General features: G+C 38.7%; 1 protein-coding gene across 1 annotated transcript in view; it reads right to left on the bottom strand.

Moving 5' to 3' along the window:
- The window catches only part of LOC128030119 (tumor necrosis factor receptor superfamily member 11B-like), a 73,864-nt gene extending 62,440 nt beyond the window's left edge, over window positions 1-11,424 (bottom strand). The window contains exon 1 of the mRNA XM_052617618.1: window positions 11,327-11,424. Coding sequence (XP_052473578.1) covers window positions 11,327-11,359 — 33 coding nt within the window. The 5' untranslated portion in view covers window positions 11,360-11,424. The remainder of the gene's footprint in view (window positions 1-11,326) is intronic.
- Window positions 11,425-12,096: the final 672 nt, after the last annotated feature.

Raw genomic sequence — 12,096 nt, 5'->3', positions numbered from 1 at the left:
CCTTCCTGTCAGAGCAAGCCAACCAAATTATTGTCCTAGCTCTTGTTCTCTCAAGACTGGACTATTGTAATGCTCTACTGGCGGGCCTTCCTGCATGTACTATCAAGCCTCTGCAACTGATCCAGAATGTAGCAGCGAGGGTTGTCTTCAATGAGCCAAAAAAAAGCTTATGTTACTCCTCTCCTCATCAGGTTACACAGGCTACCAGTAGCCGTTTGCATCAAATTCAAGGTACTGATGGTTGCCTACAAGATGACCACTGGCACGGCACCAACATACCTAAACTCACTAGTTCAATCTTATTTGCCCTTCAGAAGTTTGCGCTCTGCAACTGTACGACACCTTGTGGTGCCATCCCAAAGAAGTTCAAACTCACGGACCTTTTTCTGGACTGTGCCCAGCTGGTGGAATGACCTCCCAATCTCAATTCGTACAGATGAGTCTTTACTCATTTTCAGGGAACATCTAAAGACTCTTTTTTTCTTGCACTTAACTAACTAATACTAGCAGTTTTCTTTCTTTTCTTGTCTTTCATAAATATATTTATATAAAATAACTCTGGCTATGCGTTCTCTACTAGACGAACTGAGACTTGTCATGGCACTTGTATACTGTTGTTGTTCTCTTGTTGATCTGATTGCTTCCATTGTTCTCATTTGTAAGTTGCTCATTTGTAAGTCTGCTAAATGATTAAATATAAATATAGGATTTTAGAAAAAATGAAGAGCACTAGCATGTGAACTTACCACAGTGTGGATTTCAGAAAGTGCGCAAAGACTTCACATGCACACTTACCATAACATTGATTTTAAATACTGTTCTAAGGAGGGGGCTCTCGTGGTACTCTCATAGAGCAGCTCACAGTCAAGTCAAGTCACCTTTATTTATATAGCCCTTAAAACAAATTAATTGAACAACTGAACTGATTAACTAACAAAAAATTAACAAATTAACTGAACAACATTCGTTAGCAAAACAGTGTGTCAATAATGCAAAATGACAGTTAAAGGCAGTTCATCATTGAATTCAGTGATGTCATCTCTAAGTTTAATTTGTGTCTGTGCATTTATTTGTAATCAAGTCAATGATATTGCTGTAGATGAAGTGACCCCAATTAAGCAAGCCAGAGGCGACAGCGGCAAGGAACCAAAACTCCATTGGTGACAGAATGGAGAAAAAAAACCTTGGGAGAAACCAGGCTCCATTGGGGGGCCAGTTCTGCTCTGACCAGACGAAACCAGTAGTTCAATTCCAGGCTGCAGCAAAGTCAGATTGTGCAGGAGAATCATCTGTTTCCTGTGGTCTTGTCCTGATGGTCATCTGAAACAAGTTCTTTACAGGGGATCTGTATCAGGGGCTCTAGCCATTGAGAAGATAGGCCATCATTTAGATATATTTTTGAGATGGAAAAATGCAGTTTTACAAAAGCTAGAAACGTGGACTTCTAAGGAAAGATTGCGATCAAATAGCACACCTAGGTTCCTAATTGATGACGAAGACTTGACAGAGCAGCCATCAAGTCTTAGACAGTGTTCTAGGTTATTACATGCAGAGTTTTTAGGTCCTATAATTAACGCCTCTGAATTTCAGAATTTAGCAGTAAGAAATTACTCATCATCCAGTTTTTTATATCGACTATGCATTCCATTAGTTTTTCAAATTGGTGTGTTTCACCGGGCCGCGAAGAAATATAGAGCTGAGTATCATCAGAATAACAGTGAAAGCTTACACCATGTTTCCTGATGATATCTCCCAAGGTTACCATATAAAGCATGAAGAGTACTAGTATTCAGCCTTGAGGTACTCCATACTGCACTTGTGATCGATATGATACATCTTCATTCACTGCTACGAACTGATGGCGGTCATATAAGTACGATTTAAACCATGATAATGCACTTCCATTAATGCCAACAAAGTCTATGCAAAATAATGTTGTGGTCAACTGTGTCAAACGCAGCACTAACATCCAATAAAACTAATAGAGAGATACAACCACGATCAGATGATAAGAGCAGGTTATTTGTAACTCTAAGGACAGCACTCAGTACTATGATACGGTCTAAATCCTGACTGGAAATCCTCACATATACCATTTTTCTCTAAGAAGGAATATAATTGTGTGGATACCACCTTTTCTAGTATCTTGGACAGAAAATGGAGATTCGAGATTGGTCTATGATTAACTAGTTCTTTGGGGTCAAGTTGTGGTTTTTTGATGAGAGGCTTAATAACAGCCAGTTTGAAGGTTTTGGGGACATATCCTAATGACAATGAGGAATTAATAATAGTCAGAAGAGGATCTATGACTTCTGGAAGCACCTATTTTAGGAGCTTAGATGGTATAGGGTCTAACATACATGTTGTTGGTTTAGATGATTTAACAAGTTTATACAATTCTTTCTCTCCTATAGTAGAGAATGAGTGGAACTGTTCCTCAGGGGGTCTATAGTGCACTGTCTGATGCGATACTGTAGCTGACGGCGGAATGGTTACAATTTTATCTCTAATTGTATCAATTTTAGAAGTAAAGTAGTTCATAAAGTCATTACTGCTGTGATGTTGTCAACACTTTTTGAGGCTTTATTTTTCGTTAATTTAGCCACTGTGTTGAATAAATACCTGGGGTTATGTTTGTTTTCTTCTAAAAGAGAAGAAAAGTAAACGGATCTAGCAGTTTTTAATGCTTTTCTGTAGGATAGGTTACTTTCCCGCTAGGGAATACGAAATACTAAATACTAAATTCCTCCAGCTGCACTCCATTTTTCGGGCTGATCTTTTTAGGGTGCAAGTATGCTCATTATAGCATGTTGTCATACTGGTTTCCTTAATCTCCCTTAAGCGTAAAGGAGCAACTGTATTTAAATGCTAGAAAAGATGGAGTCCATAGTTTCTGTTACATCATCAAGTTGTTCTGAGGTTTTGGTTATGCTAAGGAAATTTGGATACATCAGGAAGATAACTTAAAAAGCAGTCTTTTGTGGTAGAAGTGATGGTTCTTCCATACTTGTAACAAGAAGTAGAATTTATAATTTTGGCTATATGAAGTGTGCACAAAACTAAATAATGATCTGAGATATCATCACTTGGCTGCATAATTTCAACACTATCAACATCAAATCCATGTGACAGTATTAAATCTAGATTATGATTTCGACAATGAGTAGGTCCTGAAACGTGTTGTCTAACCCCAATAGAGTTCAGAATGTCTATAAATGCTGATCTTAATGCATCTTTTTCAACATGGATATTAAAATCACCAACTATTAAAACTTTATCTGCAGCCAGAACTAACTCGGATGTAAAATCACCAAACTCTTTAATAAAGTCTGTATTGGTGCCCTGGTGGCCTGTATACAGTAGCCAGCACAAACATAACAGGGGATTTATCATTAACATTTCTTTCTCTGGATAAGGTTATATGAAGCACCATTACTTCAAATGAGTTATACTTGAAGCCTGCCCTCTAAGAAATCCTGAAAACGTTGTTATAAATTGAAGCAACACCTCCCCCTTTGCCTTTAACACACGGCTCATGTTTATAACAGTAATCTTGGGGGATGGACTCATTTAAAATAACGTAATCATCAGATTTTGGCCAGGTTTCTGTCAAACAGAGCACATCTAGATTATGATCAGTGATCATATTTTTTACAAAAAGTGTTTTCATAGAAAGGGATCTGATATTCAATAAGCCAAGCTTTATCATTTGTTTATCCGTATTGCATCTGTTTTTTATTGGTCGAACCTCAATTAAATTGTTAATCTTAACTTGGTTTGGATGTTTTTTTGTATTTTCTAGTTCGGGAACAGACACAGTCTCTATAGTGTGATATCTAGGTGAAAGAGTCTCTATGTGCTGAGAATTAGCTGACCTCTGTGATGTGAGACAGCTACCAGATGGTCAGTTTAGCCAGTCTGTCTGCTTCCTGACCTGGGCCCAAGTTATTCAGGTATAAACACTAAGACTATTTGCCATATTTCTAGAGAGAAAAGTGGTGCCACCCCAGGAGGGATGAAGACCATCTCTTTTCAACAGGTCAGGTCTGCCCCAAAAGCTCGTCCAATTGTCTATGAAACCTATGTTATTCTGTGTGCACCACTCAGACATCCAGCCACTGAGTGATGACAATCTTCCATGCATCTGGTCACCACGGTAAGCAGGGAGGGGACCAGAGCATATTACAGTGTCTGACATCGTGCTTGCAAAAGTTCACACACCTCTTTAATGTTATTTTTAGTGATCTGTGACTGGCGAAGTCGAACATCATTAGCACCGGCATGAATAACAATCTTACTGTATTTGCATTTAGCATTAGCCAGCACTTTTAAATTTGCCAAGATGTCAGGCGCTCTGGCTCCCGGTAAACATTTGACTATGGTGGCTGGTGTCTCTATATTCACGTTCCGTACAATAGAATCAACAATAACAAGAGCACTTTCATCAGGTTTCTCAGTGGATGCGTCACTGAGTGAGGAGAACCTGTTTAATGTTTTGATCGGAACAGAAGAGCAGTGTTTTGACCCACGACTAGGCTGCCTCACTGTCACCCAGTTGCCCTGCTGCAGGGGCTCTGTCGCCAGAATCAAACAATGTACAGGAATCCCTGAGCTAGACTCATCCAAAGCCGTATCTAGAGCCCTAACATTCTTACTGTCCTCAATAAAAGTTTTGATGCGTGTCTCTAATTCTGAAATCTTCTCTGTCAGCCTAACACTTTCCCTCCTTATCACATGTGAATCCCTCATCTGCGACAGAGATAGATAAACTAAAATGTGACAAGAGGTGCAAATAACAGTAGCAGGAGAAGCCATTCACCGTACTTGATGAAATATTCTTACCACAGTTGTTTGATGAACTTGTGAAAAACTGGAGCGAGAGAGAGGAGAGGAGAAAAGAAAACAGCGATAGGTTCGAATGAAAATGCTAATGACAAACTAACAAGTGCAACATAGATGGAATGGTGCATCCCAAAACAATATGTTTGAGAGTCATCAACTTGATCTGTGGAAATAATGCTGGAGCGCTCTGGGGAAAGAACAGATAACTCAATCTACATGAGAGGAGAACTCAGAATTCAGAAAGAGAGTAGCGCACTCACAGGCGACCCTTCTTAGTAAAGGGGAGTGCTGCTAAACTACCACGAGAACCACCAAAATAGCCCCTCATGCTTTAGGGAAGTAATGTTTGAAGTGTATAATAAAATACACATTGGCTGAGTGGAGCCCAATGAACCAAGATCTAACCATCTCAAGAAAGGGAATGAAGCGGAGCATGTAACCCTTACCGTACAGGATTTCAGAAAGTGTGCAGAGTCTTGCGTGAACACTTACCACTTATGTGGATTTTAGAAAGTGTGCAAAATGTTCAATGTGCACACTCACCACTAAGCATCGCAGAGGTGCCGAACCGCATGGGAGAGGCAAGCTCAAATTTACAAACCTCTGGCGAGGGGAGCAGAACCTGAGGCAGCATATACAAGAAGACTTCTGTAACTGCCACCTCCACTTCCCGCTTGATGCGTCAGCAACAACTAAGCAACCAGGAAATCCCTCAGGGTGACCTGGCTGGACATACATGAAATTCCTTGCAGTGCTGTGCCGGGCCTGATGATCAAAAAAGGCTCCCACAGAAACCTGTTATTTGGCCGCCTAAAACCAGAAACATGAAGCCGGAATCAGGGCTATCATATCGTCAGGACATAATGCCGACGAGTGTTTAGCAAGCACTGTAGTCGAGCATTGCAAAAAAACTCACAGAAGATTAGTACACACATAACCACCAGCAATTTGCAAGAAGTTCCCACCTAACCTCGGTCAGGTGGAGAGCTGGTGGTTACAGGGGAATTAGGAAGGAGAGGATCAGGGCAGATTTAAAAACCCCCAAAGAAAACAAGTAGATACAAAGTAGCCTTCTGTGCCCGTCTCATACCCTCGGATCGAGATGGACCAGGAACCCAATGTTGTTCGGGCTCAGACCTGGACCTTCGTGGAACGAAGGATCTGAAAGCAGCGGAGTGCACCTTCGTCTCCCTGAACTTCTCGATTACCATCTCAATGGAAATACCAAAATGTTCAGAAGTCGAAACCTGAGGATCGAGAAGAAAGCTTTTTCTTCCTGATGTCTGCCAGGTTCATCTACAAATGTCCTTCAGTTACCACCATGGTCGCCATAGTCATGCCCATGGTGGAGGTGGCCTGCTTGGTAGCATGAAGAGAGATCTGTGGTGGCAAGGAGGGAGATTAAGAGAGGACATCTCCCCCACAGAAAGAAAGCTCTTTCTACAGAGGGCATCCTCTCATAGCCGCTTTTGCACAACGCCTCGATGTCTGCATGACTCTTGTGCTGAAACCGATGAATGCAAGAAAAAAATGGCCTCTTCCATTTCTTTTCAATCTCTGCATGGATACAGTCAGAAATGGAAGGCTCACCTGACCTGGAGGGCTATGGTCAGAAAGATAAAGCTCGTCGAGGCGGCCTCATGGTGTCACCTTGTTAGCACATTTCCATGGCAAGTCAAACTTTGCCATGGCACGGTCCATGAACTCCAACAGGTCAACATACGCAGGGCAGGAGGAATGAGAAGGCTCAGTCTAAGCCTAACCTCTTCACCCTCCTTAAAATATCTTCTGCTTTTCCTGTCTAAACGCTTGCTAGTAGTCTCCATGATAGACAGAGAAAAATCGCTCTTACCAGTTCTTTCAGATGTATGTCATAGAATATCAGTCAGTGAAGATGAAGAAGAGAATGATGTGTTTCCTGGTGCCTGTTTATCCATAGTCATGCCGGTAGTGATGTCAGGGGCTGTCGCCGGCAAACTCATTGGTGTTTTTCCAATGTATGCTTCAGACACGGGTCACTATGAGGAACACCTAGAGGATATGCAGTACGAAGATCCCTTCCCTCTAATTGACGTGATTGTCAGTGGTGGGGAAAGAGTTAAGTGCTGCTTTTACACCTTGGTCAGTTTTTGTTGTATTTATTTTGGAATTGAGAGGAAAGCGGGTCAAACCATATTATTGCAGGCACTTACATTAGGTCATATGAGATGAAATGACTACTTGACAACAAATATATTTAAATATATTTTTTTATTGTTGACATTGTTGATAATGTCGACTAATCGTTTTAGCCCTACTTGACTAAGATGTGTACAGTACTATAACTCAAATTGCATTCTACTATGGAGTCTCTGACAGTTGTAATTACATCGTTCAAATTATCTAACGGAAATTCAGAAAGAAACCACTGACCTTGAGTTAGCACTGAATACAAATGCTTGAATTCAACGCTACATTTATCTAAGGAAGACAGAAGGCTCTCAGATAAATCTCTTTGTTCTAAGACAGTAAGAGTGGAATTCTAAAACAAGACACTGAAAATAAAAATTTTATCCAAAAGATCCAAGTGTAATACAAAATTTGGCGAAATAGAAAGTGTACAAACAATACACAATGACTAGGCTAATTCTTAAATTATCATACTTTATTTTTGATTAACAAGCTTTTTAAAAGTTAACTGTTGAAAGTGGGATGATTCAGGATCTGCAGATGGTCTATTAAGATACTGCAAATCTTTATAACTGAGTTACAGTTACAACATTCAAATATAACATTTCCTTTTTGGAGGCAGGCACAATTTCTCTCCTTCTCCTCCCCTTGCCTTCCCTGCTTGCTCTCTCGTCTCATCTATTTTCTGAGAGACTCTCTCTGCACTGCTCTCCAAACTGAAAATCAACTGAAAATCATGGATTTGATCAACTGGTCTCTCAACGCAATTGACACCATCTTCTCAACGATAAGCTGATTGCCCTCCCATGTTGTTTGCAGCTGGCAACAAGATAGATGCGTGGGATAGTTGGCAGGGCGTGTGTCTGGCGGCTCTTTCAGTGGAGGACATTGAAGATATCTACCTATTCGGAACATTGATAAAAGGTCTTCTGCTGACTTGATTAGGCTTTGCCCTGTGTAATCGAAAAAATGTGAAAACTGGAACAGCTGTCCAAAGCCTCACAAGCCTTCATGATTGAAGCAGTGGGCAGAGCGGTCAGCACTGAGACTGAGACTATTAACCGCAATATGGATACCATCACGAAGAAGCTCACGGCTTTGGAGATGAAAATGGATGGATTTGGAGACCAGAATGGACAAAGAGAGTGACTGGAATGTAGTAATTGTAATGCAGCTACTCGACCAAACAATCACAATCTTATCTTCTTTCAGCTCCCTCTACCAGCACTGGCCTCGGCCAATGTTGGAAATAACAAATGCCCCTGAGGAGCACTGTAGCGAGATGCTCTTGCGTTCCTCCCCCATCTTCACAGATAGATATCGATATCTGCTGATTGTTGACTCTGTCTGGAACCTGACTAAGGCTGTCTCCATGGCAACTTGCTGTGACGCTATCACAATCTGCGGACTGAGACACCTAGCTCTTCAAGCCTACAAATAATACATACATACATACACACACACACACACATACGTGCATATATACAGATATGCATTCACCCCCCCCCCCCCCCCCACCATCCCTCGCCTTCGCCGCTTTGTACTGCCAGTCTGACAAGTGGGTCTGTGGCCAGCACTGTAATGGCTGTTGGACCAGATGGCCTGTGCTAGATTACCTTGACCACCCCCGCCCCATTTCCGTCCTTAGTTGCAAAGTTGTGTGTTTATGGTGTATTGGTTATGAGCTTTTGTTGCTGAGGTGTTTTTCCTGTTCTCACACTGTGCTCCCAAAGGAGCATAGTTTGGGTGTTTTTTTTTCTTCTCTCTTTCCTAATGTTATGCTGTATCTCTTCTTCCCCTGTACTACTGTATTTCATTGCCTTGTACCCACACGTGCAACGACAATGACAATGACAAGTTAAATCTAATCTAATCTAATCTAATATACACAACATTTGCACTCCTCCTAAAAATCTAACCATCTCTCTCTCTCTGGGCCCTGTGGGCTATTCATTCACTCTCTTGAAAGCCTAACATGAAACAAGGCTGTGTTTCTCCCTACATCCTCATCATTGAGCCATCAGTCTGGCATATAATGCACAGAAGGAAAAGAGAGTTCCCACTGGATTTTACCACCACCAAAGTCAGTCATTTTAAACTTTGTAAAGTTTAAAGGAATAGCCCAGTCATTAATTAATTAGAAAATGAATTGGATTAAATATATATAAATAAATATGATTATTAATACATTCATAAATAATAATAATTAATTAACATACACTAATATTATCTCCATTATAATATTTATCCTGGAAATTGTAAATATATGAATATATAAATTCAAGACAAATACCCTGTAAATGTAGTAATATAATGATGTTGTTGTTGGTTTTATTTGGAAAGGTAAACATTCTATCAATGTATATCAATGGGACATAATTAAATTTTAATCTTAAGTATAAGGTTTAATTGAGTATAATGTTTGTTGGTCTAGCTGACAGTGTTAACAAAATCAAACATGAGAATAAAACACATTTATCAAGCCATTTTAACTTGTTTCTACGGAGCTTTGGGCCTTTCTTTTACTGGGCGTCATAACTTGTGTATCCAAGTTGTCATTGCAAGCACAAAAATAGCCTGAAGCTGGACTGGCACTACTAGCTCTAAAAACAAACAAACAAACAAACAAAAACAAAAAACTACTAACCTCACTTTCTTCTTCCTTTCTCTATTAATATTTGATGACATTGTGTTCATAACTTATTTAATGCAAATGGGTGAAAACAAACTGTGCTTAATTTAAGAACTACCTCTTTATTCTTCCTTAAGGTATTACTGTAGCAACAGCCAAATAGAAAGATAACATTTAGGGAAGTTCAAACTCTTTCAGACTCTCCCAATAACGGAAAGCCTCACTTAGATAACACACCCACTGTTTCCATACTAAACCCCAGCTTAACCACCATTATTCTAGTGCCACCATGTGATTCCACATTATATAGTCATATATAGTTTTCCTTAAAAAAGACACATGGAAAGCCCATTGATGTTTGATAATATTGATAATTATCTCCAAAACATGGATTCATGCAAATAATGTTGCAGAACCACAAAGAGCTACACATGCAAAGCACATCACAGGAAATTACAGATCCTACAAGTCACAATCCATACAAAGCTGTACAAAAACTGAACACAGGAACAACTTGAATGATATAAAACCATACAGACCAAATTTTGTATCATGCATCTAACTATGCACCTACATCAAATATAAAGCATATGATCAATGTACTCATCGTGTTCTCACTTCATGTTTTTCAAATCTAATAGGGGATTTGTATTTGTGCCTATAATGATTAGGGTTCCCATTATGGGTATGGCTAGAGGTACGTTTTGAGTTTAGGGGTAGGCTCATTGCGAGACTGAGTCTCACAGTCTACACATAACACCATGCTCTACCCTCCCATTGTTTCCTACCCTCCCATTGTTTCCTGTCTTCACAAACACTTTATGAATAAAATAAAAATCGCAAAACTCTGTCAATATTATGCTATATATTATATATAATTTTATTTTTATTGCATATAATAATACTTATTATTATTATTATTACACTTACACCACGGTGCAAATTAAGGTGTGTATTTTAAGTAATTTCACCTAATTTATAACACCCTAAGGGGGGGGGGGATCATATTAAGATAATACAAAGAATAAAAATGGCAAGGTTCTTTATGCTGTATATTTAATTAGTATGTCTAAAAATAAGCTTATGTATATTTTATTATTACACTACTTAATGGAGTGTATCATACAAACTGTAACATCAAGTGCAATACAAACAATAGATCTATAGATAACTCTTATTAGTGTTAATATAAACCTAGTGTTGCAACATTTCCTATCAAAGAGATGTTCCACTGAAAGCAGAGCCATGCAAATAGCATACTCAGGGGACACTCAACACACAATAACCTTACTGTGAAGCATATGCTGATCCTGCGTAAATAAATAAATTATATCTCTCTCTTAAAACCAAGTGAGTGACCAGACAGCATTTGGTGCAAATTAAAAAGTATGTTTAATTGTGTCGCGCGTTCTGACTCCGAACAAGTCGGTATGATTCACCAAATGCGAATGTTTTTATACTTAGAGCGAAAATACCAGTTGATCAGCTGTTTCATTCACCTGCGTTCTCGACTGAACACTGCATTACTTTGTTAAAGCATCAGCACACAATGCGCTTTAAATTGGTTTCGTCCTCATTTATAACCATTTCGTACTATGTAAAACAGCATGATAAAATGACAAAAAAGAAAAACTGTGCAAAAGGTCTCGTTAAGTGTCGCAGGCAGACGATAATCATACTCACCATTTGTAATTTCATTGCTGTCAGTGGAGGCATTTTCAGCACACTCACAAGTCACGCAAATCCGCATGGACAAGATCGTGTCTACACTTATAGCTAAGGGAAAGGTCAGAATGTGCACACCCACTTTATGGCACTGCAATCCATCCTCTAAATAAATTCGTATTTTTTTTTAGGGTAACGGGCATCATGAAACAAATTATGACATGAATATTTAATTTATGTCAGTAATGAGACATTTCTTGATAACAACTTTCATTACATACTCTGGAAAGTTTTTCAAGCTTTAAAATTGTTCATTGTTGCTAAGTTTTATACAAACATTTTATGGAGCAATCAATCCAACCCAGCCCAATTTTTTATTAAAATATTTGTATTTAAAAAGAGGATCATTATACTGTAAGGTTCAATTTATTAATATTATTTAATGCAACAAGTATCAAGAAAGAACAACCTATTTTACAGAAACCACTTTTTAAGATTGTTAATATATAAATACACTATATGCATCCACTATATATTAACTGTTTATTTTTGTTAATTTGTAATACATTGGTATATATAAAAAAATATAATTATATATTATAATATTATATATTATTTCATTATTCAATTTTAACAGATTAATAAATTCTGTACAAACATATTGTTCATTGCAATACATAATGTATAAACTAATGTCAACAAATATAAATTTGTTACCAACAAAAATGACAGAGTTTGTATGTAAACAGGTTTATCCTCCACTGTGGGGACCTAATTGTAAAAATGTG

The sequence above is a fragment of the Carassius gibelio genome, chromosome A16 (genome assembly GCF_023724105.1).
Source record: "Carassius gibelio isolate Cgi1373 ecotype wild population from Czech Republic chromosome A16, carGib1.2-hapl.c, whole genome shotgun sequence".
In the NCBI taxonomy this organism is placed as follows: Eukaryota; Metazoa; Chordata; class Actinopteri; order Cypriniformes; family Cyprinidae; genus Carassius; species Carassius gibelio.
This window is presented reverse-complemented; position numbering and strand designations above follow the sequence as displayed.